Raw genomic sequence first — 15000 nt, forward strand, 5'->3', positions numbered from 1 at the left:
ATACTCTGTAGAATATTTGAGTTTTGAGTCAGGGATCTTCATCTATGCTTACGTTTAAGTTGTACGATACTTGTAGTGGCGGGGCGGTCAGCCCTGCCGTGAGCAACAGTTGTCGGTAGTGCTGCAGCCTCACAGCCCACACGCTACACCTGAATGTTGGTAGCCAATAGCAGAGCAGTGTTCAAACAGTGTACAAATTGTTATGCAACTTGTAGAAATATTCATGGTATTTAGAATAAAATTCATTGTGTCAAATATACTTGAAAAGTACCACCCCTGTGTTTGTTTACTTACCCGAGATGCCGCGTGCCCCGAGGTTATAGCGGGGCAGGGCGTGCTGCGGCGGCCCTGAGTGCCAGCCGGGTGCGCCCCGCTCCTCCTGGTGGAGAGTGGTGCCAGTGCCGTGCTCCGTCGGGCGGCAGCCAGCCCTGCACCAGCACGCCGTGGGGCGGCCCGCACCTCACAGCGGGGCGGCCTGGTGTGGCACTGTGCCCGTGGCCTCCTGCTAGTGCTGGTGCCATGCCTGTGTGGGATGAGGGAGGCTGGCACGGTGTGGTGCACGGCTGAGTGTTGTGGTGGCAGTGTGGGGCACAGAACAGCCCCTGCTGCTGTGTCACAGGACAAGTGTGCTGCACAACAGAAACTGTGCTGAAATGTAGTGTGTGATGAGTGTGCACACCTCTTGCTGGTGTGACTGAAGGACTCCAAAGTGTGGTGCAGGTGTGGGTGGCCAGGTGTGGCAAGCCCTGTGCACCACCAGTGTGTGTTGAGGTAGAGGCCACACCACTGGCGGGGGGCAGGACAGGGGACAGGGAGGGCAGGGAGCAGTGTGGGGACAGACCATTAGGGGAGGGTGGGCAGCAATAATTAACTTTGTGATCACTATAATTTCCCTTGATTGAGTTGTGTTGGCAGTAATGAGGCGAGGCAGCCCTGGCCCTGAGAGCCCTGAGGGCCCTCCTCACACTCTAGGGGCAAGGGTTAGGGACGACTGAGGGTTACAAACTCTGTGGCAGTGTGTTCAGGGCCTGTGTGGGGCAGTACACCACACACAAACAATATAATGACTGGTTCCTAAACAATGTACCATGTTCCATGATATTTAACCCCTTTGTGTCATAGGTTAATGATGGAAGCATCTGCCTTCACTGTGTCAACTTGCTCCTCTCAGTCATCAAGATGCAGACCAGCATTTCCATCATTACTTATCCAATGTTAATCTTAGTGTTGTTGCTTCTAATAACTGCTTCACGGCTTTGGCTTTGCTTTGTGGTGTGACCTGCAGCTGATAACAGACGGGGCGGGGGGCCTTCCCAGGGAGGCTCGGGGCGGAACGAAGAGTGTGCCAGTGTGGCGCCACTCGGGGGGCGAGAGGCGGGGCCATGTGTGCAGACCCCCCCCTTGTGGAGGTGCAGGAACGGAGGCGAGGAGACCAGGGGACTTGACAGTGTGTGTGTGTGTGTGTGTGTGTGTGTGTGGATTGAGGTGACGACCAACGAGTATTACAGAGACTGACTGTATTTGACTGAGGATTTTTGTGACTGGTGACTAAGATGCTGTGACAGACTGTATGGTGACTACGGTGCTGTAAGAGATTGTATGGTGATGTAAAAGACTGTATGGTGGTTGTAGAAGACTAAGAGACTGTATGGTGATTTTATGGAGGTATGACAAACTGTATGGTGCTGTGAGAGACGGTACGGAGACTATAGTGATTGTAGAAGACTGTATGGTGCTATGACGGACTGTATAGTGCAGTATTCCCAACTTGGGGGAAATTTCAGTGTTCCAGGTGGCAAATCTATTGAGGGAAGTAAAAATGACTAGCTATTGACCGGAAAAAAAACAAAACTGGCATTTGACTTCAAGTACTGCAAACAGATACAAATAAAAGTTTTTGAATTGCCATTTAAGATAGTTTTGGTCGAAATTCCATAATTCTGTTTTGAGAGTTTTTACATTTCCTTATCACTCACAGAAGGGGGAAATCCGAACAGGTGAATTGGTTGAAGGGGAGAATGCAGAGAAATCGTTGGGGACCCTTGATAAAGTGACTTTAGAAGACTGTAATGTGACTATGGTGGTGTGTGTGTGTGTGTGTGTGTGTGTGTGTGTGTGTGTGTGTGTGTGTGTGTGTGTGTGTGTGTGTGTGTCAAGACGTGACCACCTCTCCGTCCTCCTGACTATTAAAAAAAAAAAAAAGGCGAAAAATTAAGTTGTATTAATCTCGATATTGAGCGATATTGTAAAGACGACGTGAAGAAATGAAGAAAAAAATATATAAAGTCGAGAAAAAAGATAGATTATTTTGGCATTATGAATATTTGCAATAATTCTCAACTCTAATCATAAATGAGTATTCAATGTATTAATTTATAACGTACTTTATCTCCCGCCTCAATATTTCTCTTCAACGTTTTCTCTAATGAACAAAAAACCATGTCAATATTTTCTCTTGAGTCTGTCACTAAATATTGATGTGGTGGTGATGTGGTGGTGAAGAAAACGTGTCGATAGTGTCTGGTGGTGATGGTGGTGATGATCGTGGAGTCGTATTGGTGATGTTGATCGTGGTGGGAATGTAGGTGGTGTAGTAGTGGTGATGGTAGTGGTGATGTTAATGGTGAGGGTCTAGGTGGTGGTGCTAGTGGTCGTGGTGGTGAAGGGTGGTAGGGGTAAAGAGTGGTGATGTAGTGGTGTTTGTGGTGGGAGACTAGATGGTGGTGGTAGTGGTGATGACAAGCGGTACGGTCCCTCCAGGTGTTAAACCGGTAATTAACACAGGTAGTTGTTGGTAGGTGTTGTATTAGTAATTACTCGAACTAATAGAAATGAAAACCATAATTTCATCTTAATATCCTCATAACTACAATGCTCTACTTTTTTGTTCGTTTGTTTTATTTATCTTTCTGATGCCTATAGATAAAAATGGGATAGGAAGTTGTTGTGTTAATTATCACTGGAATATATTAGAGAGGAAAACCGCGATAATTTCTTAATATCTTCATAAGTACGATTTTTCTATAGTTTTTTGCTTATTTATTTTCCGGGAACTCTAGATCAGTATGGGACAGGAGGGTGTTATGTTTGTATAGTCCCTCGAGGTGTTAGAGGTAAAAAAAAAAAAAAAAAAAAAAAAAACAAAACACTAATTTGTTTGTAGTACTCTAAAAACTACGACTTTTTTGTTAGAGAGTATTTATATTCATTTTTTGACGCCTGTAGATCAAAATGAGACGTACTATATTGATAATGACTAAATAATGGTAAAAAAAAAAAACGCGATCAATTTGCAATACTCTCAAAACTACGACTTTTGTTAGAATATTTTCATTTATTATTATTTTTTTTTATGCCTGTAGATCAATATGGGATAGAAACGTACTATATTAATAATGACTCAATAAAGAAAAAAAAAACACGATCAATTTGCAATACTCTCAAAACTACGACTTTTTATTAGTATTTTCATTTATTATTTATTTATTTATTTATTTATTTATTTTCATGCCTGTAGATCAATATGAGGTAGAAACGTAATATACTAATAATGACTAAATAAAAACAAAACAAAACACTCGATCAATTTGCAATACTCTCAAAACTACAACTTGTTTTAGAGTATTTTCATTTATTATTATTATTTTATTTTATGTTTGTAGATCAATATGAGGTAGAAACGTAATATACTAATAATGACTAAATAAAAACAAAACAAAAAACAAAACACACTCGATCAATTTGCAATACTCTCAAAACTACGACTTTTTTTTTTAGAGAACCATTTCTTTCTCCCCTTCCCGATGCACGTAGATTAATTAGACACCAGGACAACACGAATTCTGTGAAGGGGTGACGTATTGCCAGATAGTTAGTGCTGGATATATATTGTACTGTGAACCCGCCCCACCTCCCCACCTCCTCACCTCCCCACCTCCCCGCCTCCTCCTCTCCCTTCCCTCCCTAACGGACTGTAGTAGGGTTAACGTCCTCATAGTGTAGATTACGTTTAGCGAAGTGAAATAACGTTATCCTCTCTCTCTCTCTCTCTCTCTCTCTCTCTCTCTCTCTCTCTCTCTCTCTCTCTCTCTCTCTCTCTCTCTCTCTCTCTCTCTCTCTCTCTCTCTCTCTCTCTCGAGTGTTAGTAATGCAACGTTAGTGACAAATAGTGACTTGTATTTCGTGGTGCCCTACACACACACACACACACACACACACACACACACACACACACACACACACACACACACACACACACACACACACACACACACACACACACACACACACACAATTTCATGCATACATATCACAATTACATAACTTTCATATCCGCCACCACCGCCACCACCACCAACAACAACACAATTACAAACAAACAAACAAACAAACAAACAAACACCACCTGGAATGGATGAGGCGCTAAATAGACAGACAGACAGACAGACAGACAGGCAGGCAGACAGACAGACAGGCAGGCAGGCAGACAGACAGGCAGCAAACATACATGGATATCTCTCTCTCTCTCTCTCTCTCTCTCTCTCTCTCTCTCTCTCTCTCTCTCTCTCTCTCTCTCTCTCTCTCTCTCTCTCTCTTAAAAAAATTGAAAAATAATAGTCTTGGAGGGACTGAATCAAAGGCAAAAACGGCGCGCGCTTGCTGTGGTGGGCTGTGGCGGGGCTGTGGAGGGCTGTGGTAGGGTATGTTAAGATGTGGAAGGTTGTGATAGGCTGTGGTGGGCTTTGGTAGGCTGTGGTGAGGCTATGGAGGGCTGTGATAGACTGTGGTAAGCTGTGGTAAGCTGTGGTAGGTTGTGATAGGCTGTTCTGGGCTGTGGTAGGCTGTGGTGAGGCTATGGAGGGCTGTGGTAAGCTGTGATAGGTTTTGATAGGCTGTTCTGGGCTGTGGTAGACTGTGGTGAGGCTATGGAGGGCTGTGGTAAGCTGTGGTAGGGATGTGGTTGGCTATGGTATGTTGTGATAGGCTGTGGTAGGCTGTTGTGGGGCTATGGAGGGCTGTGGTAGGCTGTGGTAAGCTTTGGCAGAGCTGTGGTTGGCTGTGGTAGGTTGTGATAGGCTGTTCTGGGCTGTGGTGAGCTGTGGTAGACTGTGGTGGGGGTATGGAGGGCTGTGGTAGATTGGGATAGGCTGTCCTGGGCTGTGGTGAGCTGTGGTGGGGCTATGGAGGGCTGTGGTAGATTGAGATAGGCTGTCCTGGGCTGTGGTGAGCTGTGGTAGGCTGTGGTGGGGGTATGGAGGGCTGTGGTAGGCTGTGGCGGACTGTGCCAAGATAAGGTTGGCTGTGGTAAGCTGTGGTGGGCTGTGGAGGGCTGTGGCAGGCTGTGGTAGGCTCTGGCAGGCTGTGGTGGGCTTTGGCAGGGTAAGGTGGGCTGTGGTAAGTTGTGGAGAGCTGTGGCAGGGCTGTGGTGAGCTGTGGCAGGCTAAGGTGGACTGTGGTAATCTGTGGTGGGCTGTGGCAGGCTAAGGTGGTCTATGGTGGGCTGTGTGGCAAGACTGTGGCAGGGCTGTGGTGGGCTGCGGCAGGCTAAAGTGGACTGTGGTAAGCTGTGGTAAGCTGTGGTAGGCTGTGGCGGGCTGCGGTAGGTTAAGGCGGGCTCTGGCCGGCTGTGGTGGGCTGTGGCAGGTTCTGCGGGGCTGTGGCGGGTGTTGGAACGCTGTGCTGTGGTTGGTGGCGGCGCGGTGCAGGCTGTGGTGGTGATGGTGGCGGTATGGTGGTGTTGGTGGTGGTGGTGGTGGTGGTGGTGGTGGTGAGGTAGTAATGTTCTCGTGTGTGTTGCAGGTGAAGGGTTGATGTGTGTCGGGTCGGGGTCGGTGATAGCATCGCGTGAGGTGCCTCAGTCATGCCCGTACTGCTCCAAGCTCATCAGTAACTTTTATAACCTGAAGAAACACATCGCCACCATGCACCAGTCCCCAGCTTTCTACCACGCCTGCGCCCACTGTAGCGCGGCCTTCAGAACTGCCGAGTACCTTCGCAAACACCTTGTCAACGTTCACAAGTACCCGGTCAAGAAGAAGAAATGAACTAGAGTCACTCTCTCAGCCACTTAGTAACCTTCCCTCCTTCCTTCCTTGGTGTCACAAATACTACTATGATAATCCTAGAAGCGAGATGACTATTATTATATTAGCTAAGAGTTACAATAACAATAATATATCATACACATACTATATACTGTATCTGAATTATTATTATTATGATGATAGAATATATATTAATTTTTCTATGATCTAGATGACAGACATTCCCTTTGGTCAAGCTGACCCTTCACTGTGAGTCACTAGGCTGTGCTGTACTATAGTCCTCTGGTCCCCAGTAGCCGGGCAGCTGTGCTGCTGCTGCCCCGCTGTCACTGTGTGTACTGTCACTTCTCCCCCTTAGTGTGCCGTGTGTCCCCGAGCCCGGCCCGCCCCGCCCCGCCCCGCCCCGCCCCGCCCCGCCCCGCCCCACCCTGCACCAGCCTCACAGTTCCTTGCCCCGCGCGTGCGACACCCCCGCGCCCCCGACGACGCCCCCAAAGCCCCGTGCCGCGCCCCGTAGTCTGTGATAGCCGGGAGGGGCCGCGCGTGTGTCGCACTCCGGGGCCTGATAACACTGCTCTCTTGCCCCTGTCCTTGTCCCTGTCCCTGTCCCTGTCCCTGTCCCTGTCTTTGTCCCCCTGTCTCTGCCCCTTGTCCTTGCTTCCTGTCCCCTGCCTGCCCCTGACCCTGCCCCCTGCCTCTGTCCCTGCCCCCTGCCTGTCCCTGCCCGGTGCAGCTGTAGTGAGCCTAGCGTCAGCGTGGTGGCCAGGGCGTCCTGCCGCGCCGTCAGCCTGCAGTGTGGCGGTGTGGCGGCTTGGCAGGGCAGGCCGCTGCGCCCCACCAGCAGGGACTAACCTGCGTGCACTCCATTAACAGGTGTGGGTGCAGGAGGGACTAACAGTGGTGGTGTGAACCGCTGGGCGGGGGCACGCTCGGGGAGGGGGGGGAGGGAGGTAGGGAGAGAGGGAGGGGGGGAAGGGGGAGTCGTTCTTCCTGGGGGGTCGTGACAGAGTCGTGACGCCCCAGCAGTCCCCGCACTGCTTCATATCCCCGTGTATTGTTGCCCCGCACACTTTGTGATGCTGTGTTGTGTGTGGACAGTGTAGAGGCCAAATGTTGAGACAGCTTCAGCCGTGGCGCCCCGCCCCGCCCCGCCCCGCCCCGCCAAGCACCGCGTGTTGCTGCTGCCGCTGCTGCTGCTGCTGCTGCTGCTGCGGCGGCGGCGGCGGCGGCGGCGGCGGCGGCGGCACATGGCAGCGGCAGGCGGATGGAGGAGCGGCGGGCTGCCCGGCGCGGGCCGCAGGCTGGTGGAAATCAAGTAAGCGCACCCCGGCTTGTGGCGTGCCGTGTATTCTCAATATTCTGTGATACTAGTTGTGTTGAAGCCCCGCCCCACCACGCACGTGGGAGGCGGGGCGCGGGGCGGCTTGGCGCGGCGTTTGGCGGCGCTCGGCGCGCCGGTGCCCGCGGCAAGGCGGCGGTCATGTGCCAAGGAGAGTGAGTGCCCTGCCGCTGGTGCCGCTGGCGCGCGCCGGGTGTCTCCGCGCGCCGCGCCGCCGCGCCGCTGCCGCGCTGTGATGAGAGTTGTGCCGGGCACAGGACCATTGGTGGCTCGTAGGTGATACACTATAGCTTTAAATCTAAGAATTATTATTGTACCTTGCATTCCGCCACGCCCGCCCGCCGCCGGGATCCGCCGCGCCCTGCCCCACGGGGCCGCCGCGCCTGAAGCACCCGTCCGGACGCCCGCGCTACCGCGAGTGTTCCGGCGCCCTAGCGCTAAGTGTAGGCACACCAGCGGGCGCGGGTGCCGGCGTTAGTATCCGCCGCGCCGCGCCGCGCCCACGCGCTTGGTAGGCTTGTCACGCTTGTATCTTTTGGTAGCATTAGTTGTGTGCGCGCGCCGCGCTGCTGTTGTTGTAGTTTTATTGATAATTACTCGTGTTTACTTGGTAGCATTTAAGAAAGACGCCCTGACGCAGCTCGGGCCTGATGAAAGACAACACACCCGCTCGGGAGAGCCTTAGACTTAGTGAGGTGACGCACGCCCGTCACCGCGCCCCGCCACGCCCCGCCGCGCCCCGCCTCTCCACGGGGCACCACGGCTCGCCCACCTCGCCCGCGGCCTGCCCCAGGCCTGCGAGGCGCAGGGGCGCCGCCCCTCCCCCCGCGGTGTTCCCGCGCCCTGGGACACGGTAGCCTTGTGCAAACTAAATTTTGTAGCGGAAGTGGGGTGAGGCCCCGCCCCGCCCCTGGGGTCGCCGCAGGCACTCCCACAGTTCCTGAGTGTGAGAGACACTGTAGCTGCCTTGCCAGTGCTGTAGAAACACCGATAGCCATACAATACAATACAATACAATACAATACATACCGTACTCTAACGTAAGAACCTCCTCAAGCCTTTGCCACTCAACCCAACCCAGCCCAGCCCAGCCCAGCAGTCCAGCGCGTCACCCCCACACGTGCCTCCCACCCCGCGCCTCGCCCCACGCCCCGCCGCCCTCCCTCCTCCCTGGATCTCAGTGGCGCGTCACGCCCCACACCCTCAGGGGGGAGGGCACGCCGTGCCTGGCCGCCCTTGTGACCAGGCACGCACGCCCACGCCGCCCCAGCGCCGCCCAGACACGTTCCAGACCTGCACGTCTGCTGCCTCATAGCCCCACGGGTCACCGCCCCGCCCCCCTCACCAGGCATTACTCGCGGCACGCCGGCACGCTGTGCTGAGCGTGGGGCGACGCGGGCACACCTGTGGGGCGACCACCCCAGGCCCTGGGCCCAGGCGGGAACGCCGTGGCCCTGACGCCCGCCGCCAGGGTGGTGTGGCCACACGTCGCGCCCCAAAGATCTCAGCACCACCAACACCCGTGTGGCGGCCACGCCCCGAGTGTTGCGTGGGTGTACCCCTGGTGTGTGTGCGTGTGTGCGCGCCAGGCCTGGAGGGCGTGCCTGTGGGTGGCATAGTAGGGGCAGCAGGGACAAATGCCTGGCAGCCTTGTCTCTAGGTGACAGTGGTGGCCGGCGGGGTGTCCAGGGCAGCCTGCCGCTCCCGCCACACACTGCTCAGGCTGGCGTGGCCGCGCCGCACCGCAGCGTGGAGGCAGCACAGGGTGGCGGTGATCTAGTAGGGTTGCCATTCTCTTCTAACAGTTGGGAACAAAACTCTAAGGAAAGCTCTAAATCTTAAAAAAAAAAAAAAAGGAAAAAAAAATCTGATGAACGTTTCATTAAAGAAAACAAGCTCGGTCATTCCATTGCGTGACTTGAGAGAGAATTTCCCCAACGCTGAGTGTGCAGTGTGTGGCCGTGCAGGCCCCGCGGCGAGACATGGCGGCGGCAGCAGGCAGCGCGCCGCGATGATGGGACTACAGCACATCACTGTGGTAGTCAGCGCGTCAACACGCGGCGCGCTGCCACACTGCCACGCTGCTCACGCGCGAGGCGCAGCACGTGCCTGGCCTCACACACAGCAGCGTGTTACCGGATCACCGCGTGGAGGCGCCCCGCCGCCACCACCGCCCCGGAGCGGGGGGGCGACGCGCCAGCTCGTTCACTTCACGTTCCCGTGCCGCTGTTTACGAAAAGTGTCACCGCAACAAGTCCTCCATTGAGAAACCGTACTTCCATAGGCAGCCCCGGAGCCCCGCGGGCCCGCTCCGCCCCGCCTGCCAGCGGGGCGGGGCGGGGCCGCGGGGCTCCTCGCGAGACAATCATCCTGAGCGGCGAGGTCGGCGCCGCACGGCGGCCGGCCTCGCGGCGGCACCGCGCGGCACACACACACACACGCACACGCGCCGCATTACGTACACAGCCGGCGGTGCCGCGCTCACCACGATGTGATGTTGTAGTGTAAGGAAGGCAGCGTGAGGCGCCTGTCATGTGATATTATAGTGTGGTGTAGTGATCTGATTGTGATACTTTTCTTAAGGAGCCATTGGTGGGTTACTACTACTCGTCAAGACATCTTTTGTACCGCTGACATTAAAAGGCTAAGGAACACCTCGCTTGTTTTACTGCTGTGCACGCGTGTTTGCCTGTCTGTCTGTGTGCGCGTGTGTGTGTGTGTGTGTGTGTATGTGTGTGTGTGTGTGTGTGTGTGTGTGTGTGTGTTTTTTGAGTGAGTGGGTGGGCAGGTGTGGGTGGGCTGGATAGGGTAGCATCACAGGGTGATGTGTGTGTGTGTGTGTGTGTGTGTGTGTGTGTGTGTGTGTGTGTGTGTGTGTGTGTGTGTGTGGGCGGCGCCCAGTGACGGCTGTGTCGTGTTTCAGGCGGTGACGGGTCGGAGGAGGCGGAGCGGTCCTTCCTGTGCGGCGAGGACCTGCGGCAGGAGCGGCACGACCCGCGGTACGAGGTGCCGCAGCAGCAGCAGCAGCAGCCCCTGGAGCCCCGTGTGGAGCCCCGCCACGAGCCGCCCCTGGACCTGCGGGAGGTGCGCCCCCCCGCCACGGAGCACCAGCGGCCCGAGCCTCGGCCCGAGGTAATGCCGGTGGGCGGCGGCGAGCGCGTGGCCGCGTCGCCGCCGCTGCCGCCCAGCTCGCTGCCGCACTCGTGCCAGCTGTGCGGCAAGCTCATCTCGTGCCGCCGTAACCTGTGGAAGCACATGGAGCGCGTCCACTTCAACAACCCCGCCGTCCGCTGCTCGCTGTGCGCCAAGATGTTCAAAAACAAGTACGCCCTCAAGGACCACCAGCGCATCTACCACGGCGGCCTCAGCGAGCCGCCGCCGCCGCCCCACTCCGCCTCGCTGCTGTCCCGCATCCTGCAGGACCCCCGCCACTCCCAGCCGCAGCCCCACGACCCCAGACATCCGCCCCCCATGGAACTCCAGCAGCCGCCCCTCATGCCTCGCGAGCCCCACCTGCGGCGGCCCCTGGAGCCACACGCCCAGCCGTTGGGGCGCCGCCACCCCGAGGACGAGGACGTGGGCGGCGCGGGCACCTACCCCGGCATGGGCATGGGCTCCTTGATATCACAGTCCCTGGCGCCCAGCATGGTGGGCAGCCCGTCCTCCCTGGGGGCGCCGCGCCCAGAGTGGCCCACGCAGGACAACCCGCTGGCGCTTGTCAACCGCGCCTTCCTGTCAGAGCTGCACCAGCTGGTCACCAAGGCTGACTAGACGCCCGCCGGTCACCACCCCGCCCCGCCGCCGCGGTGACCGGGGTGCCGCCCACCGCCGCCCCGCCGCACCCGCCCCCTGGAGCTGGGAGCGGCCGCAGCAGCAGCAGCAGCAGCAGCCTGAGGCGGGTTGGTCACCTTATCTCACTCTCGATAGCTTTAACCTCCCAGGGGAGTCCCGGTGTTACCAAACGGGAGGAGCCCCGCTGTCCTGTCCGCGCCCCGGGCGCCGGCGCGGCGGCGTGGTGGGCGGCGCGCCCCGGCACGGCCGCCGCCGCCGCGCGCCAGGCGTGGACGGGGCGGGGCAGTACAGTACTAGCAGTACTAGTAGTCGTTACCACGATAGTCTCTCCAGTTGTGTGTTCAGCCGCACCGCAGCTACCCTGTACGTAGGCAGCCTAACACTGGACGCACACGCTTCCCTAACTCACGACTCAGCAGGAGGGGAGTGGGGGCATTGACCTGACTCGGATCTTTCATTCCAGCATCTTGACCTGTGATGAGAGCGTGATACCAGACACTTCAACATTGGGGTTCTGATTAAATTTACGATATATTGGATTTATTTATGTCAAGCAGACGCCCAAAATGTGGATTATTGGCTGTGATAGAAGTAATGTTGAGCTGTGTGTGGACGTGTTGCCAGACGAGCCTGCGAGGATCCTGCAGGAAGATTCTGAATCAGCAATCAATGTGTCCTATGACTGCCTGAGCCGCGCGCCGCCCGCCGCCCCCGTGCCGGTCGCCTCCCCGCCCGCGCGGTCTGCCCCGGCCCGCCCCGCCCGCCCCGGCGCCCGGCCCGCCTTGCCGCTGCTCCTCAGCCGCGTCTTGTTAATGGTTTCAGCTTTTGTATTCCAGATATAGTTGATCAGTATTTGCTCAGACGGTGGCCCAGGCACCGCCGCCCGCCGCCCACGCCCACGCCCACCGTCCCGCCGCGGCCGCGCTCGCCGCCCCCAGGACGCGGCCTCCGCATGACACTTAATGCCATGCGTGTTCCTCGGCGCCCTCATTCGAGACTCTTGCCTGTGGCGCGGCTCCGCGGCGGCTGGCCCCGCGCCCTCGCGTGGCGCGCCAGCCGCCGCGGCGCCGCGTGTGCCGAGAGCCGCACGACAAGAGCTGTGCCTTGCGCTTGTGTACTCATGAAACATTTCACCGCGCCGCGGCCCGACGCCACGCCTTACGCCACTCTTTTGTAGCCGTCGAGCGCCGCGCCGGGGGAGCCCCGCCCCCCACGCGGGCCTCGGCGCCGCGTCGTACTCTAGGAGCGGCCACGCCGGGGAGGAGCAGCCCGGGGCACGGAGCAGCATGGGGCAGCGCCGCAGGGGAGGGCCGCAGCCCGGGGGCCGCGGGGGCAGCTCGTTTATACTCTCACCTTCGTGAAGGCTGTGTCTCCGTTTCTGTGATGTAATGAAGTGTGCTGTTGTAACGGTTATGCAGAGCTCTTTATATTTTTGATACTGTAGAGTATTTTGCGCAAGGTTCCTAGGTATAATTGATAATTTTCGCAAGCTGGGATCGAAGTGGAACCCGCGCGTGCCCCCACCAGCAGCAGCAGCAGCTGGCGGGCACCGCCTGTCCCAAGGCCACGTGAAGAGTGCGCGACCGCGCGCGCCGCGTGCAGCACGTGGTATTGTTGTGGAAGCCGTGTGTTGACACCCGCCGCCACCACCAGCGCCGCGGCAGGCGGCAGCGGCAGCGGCAGCAGAGGGAGGGGTTCCACTGAGGTCCTCGTGACAGATGCAAGCCGCTACGTCCAGAGCAATATGGTGTACGAGGCTGGAGCAGTTTGTTGGCCGCACTGGTTCAAGAGTTAGTCTAACAACCAAATGCTTTTCATACTTAAAACTGAACCCTGACGCCGAGGGAAGCACCGCGGCGGGCGGGGCGCCGCGCCCGCCGCGGCAGGAGTCACCAGCAGTGATAGCCTATATTTTGATATTTATGATGGCCAATTGGTGATATATTCTATTTTACTATTTATGGTTTGTGATATAGTGACTGAGCTTTAATACTGTATGTTGTAGTAGTGGACGCGAGTGGCATGGCGTGCGTGGGGCGCCACGTGGAGCGAGTGACAGGTGTGAGAGGCGCGTGGCGGCGATGCTGCAGCGAGTGTGGTGTACATAGCCTAGCGTGTAAGTAACAGTAGCAGTAAGCGTAGCAGTACAGGCGCGAGCACGCCGCCGCCCTTGTCTTGTCGTCTCGGCGGAGGAGTCTTGTCCCGGACCTGGTCTTTCAATAAGGTGTCTTGCGGGGCCTGCGTGCCCCACGGGGACCCCGCCGCCCCGCCCGCCGCGCCGCCCTGCCCCGCCCCGCTGCGCCCCCTCGCCTCCCCGTCATGCTTGAGGGCGAGGGCGTGGCGGGGCGGGGCGGGGCGGCACGGCGGGCAGGGCGGCGCGGGAGTGTTGATCGTCGCGGGCGTGTTTGTGTTGCCTTGAGTCAGAGTGTGGACCCACGGATGCTGCTACACAGTGCCTAGCCCGGGGCGCCGCCACTCCAGACACCGCCCCCCCCCACGCCCCGCCCCGCCCCACCCGCTCACCCGCTCATCACCACACACCACCACACCACCACACACCACAACAAACCACACCACACCAGACCTCGCAGCACACGCCGCACTCCACCACTACCACACTGTCCCGAGCAGCTCACCAATCACACACACACACACACACACACACACACACACACACACACACACACACCACTGGAGTCACATAGTGTCACACTGCCGCGCCGCACCACACTGCCAGTGAGTAGCACACAGCACACACAGCCACAGTCCCCGCCCCCACAGCACCAAGCAGCCCCTCCAGCTCACCGCCGCCCGCAGGGCACCGTTGTTGACACGCCCACTCACTAACTCACTACTGTTGTTGATGTGCACACACACACACACACACACACACACACACACACACACACACACACACACACACACACACACACACACAAACACACACACACGCGGGGGCCTCGTCGGCCGCGGCGACACTCTTGGTTCAGGAACACCAAAAGGAAAATGTTGAAATATTTTCACAAGTTAAGCTTATGTCAGATGATGTTTAGATGTTTATTGTAACATATATTTTGTAATTCCACTGTGTGACGCGGCCTCCCGGGGCGTCACTGTGGAGCCGCCACGCCCTGCCCCGCCCCGTGGCCCCGGCCGTGGGGCGCGGCGCCCACACCGCGTGCCCTTCCCCCACGCCCCGCTATGGCATTCGGCTTCTCGCCCCGGGCAGGGTGTGGGCGGCGCGGGGCGGGGTGGGGTGGGGCAGGAGCCGCCCCTGCCGGCACATGTGTGTGTCGCCCAGTGTCCGGCCCGCTGCCCCGCCCGGCCCCGCGCCGCCCCGCGCTGCCCATCGCCACACCAGGCCAGGCCCCGCCACGTCCCACGCCGCCCCGCCGGCATGGCCCGCGGCTCCCTTCGGGGCTGCCGCCTTTCACTGCCACCCACAGGCGGGGTGGGGCGGGGCTGGGCGGGGCCGCCACGCAGCCCACATGCACGGCACGCCGCGGTGTGGGCGGGGCGGGACGGGGCGGGGTAGGGCGGGGCGGCCACGCCTCAATGTGCACTACTGCCAAAGATAGTGAAGCATTGTAGTAATTTGTAATACTCTAATAAGCTTTTTTTTGTTTGGTCCACGCGGGGCGGGGCGGGGCGGGGCGGCGCCCCCAGTCCAGCGCCAGCACCGCCCAGCGCGCCCCGCCCTGCCCCGCTTCGCCCCGCCCCGCCCTGCCCTCCGCGCACCGCGCGCCGCGCTCACGCCGCCGCCCGGCGCCGGCGTGGGCGCGGCGTTGCCGTCACTGTTCAGCTTGACACACTAGCAGCGGTTCA

The 15000-nt window shown here is 57.9% G+C and overlaps 1 protein-coding gene across 1 annotated transcript in view; it reads left to right on the plus strand.

Annotated features, from left to right (window-relative positions):
• LOC135095694 (protein PRRC2A-like) overlaps positions 1 to 15000 on the plus strand; it is a gene marked incomplete at its 5' end in the record, with an annotated part of 63414 nt that overhangs the window by 41692 nt on the left and 6722 nt on the right. Inside the window, one exon of the mRNA XM_063996706.1 lies at positions 10307 to 15000. This exon is cut by the window's right edge and continues 6722 nt beyond it. Within this exon, the coding sequence (XP_063852776.1) occupies positions 10307 to 11154 (848 nt within the window). The remainder of the gene's footprint in view (positions 1 to 10306) is intronic.

Source organism: Scylla paramamosain, unplaced genomic scaffold, assembly GCF_035594125.1.
Source record: "Scylla paramamosain isolate STU-SP2022 unplaced genomic scaffold, ASM3559412v1 Contig1, whole genome shotgun sequence".
Lineage (NCBI taxonomy): Eukaryota > Metazoa > Arthropoda > Malacostraca > Decapoda > Portunidae > Scylla > Scylla paramamosain.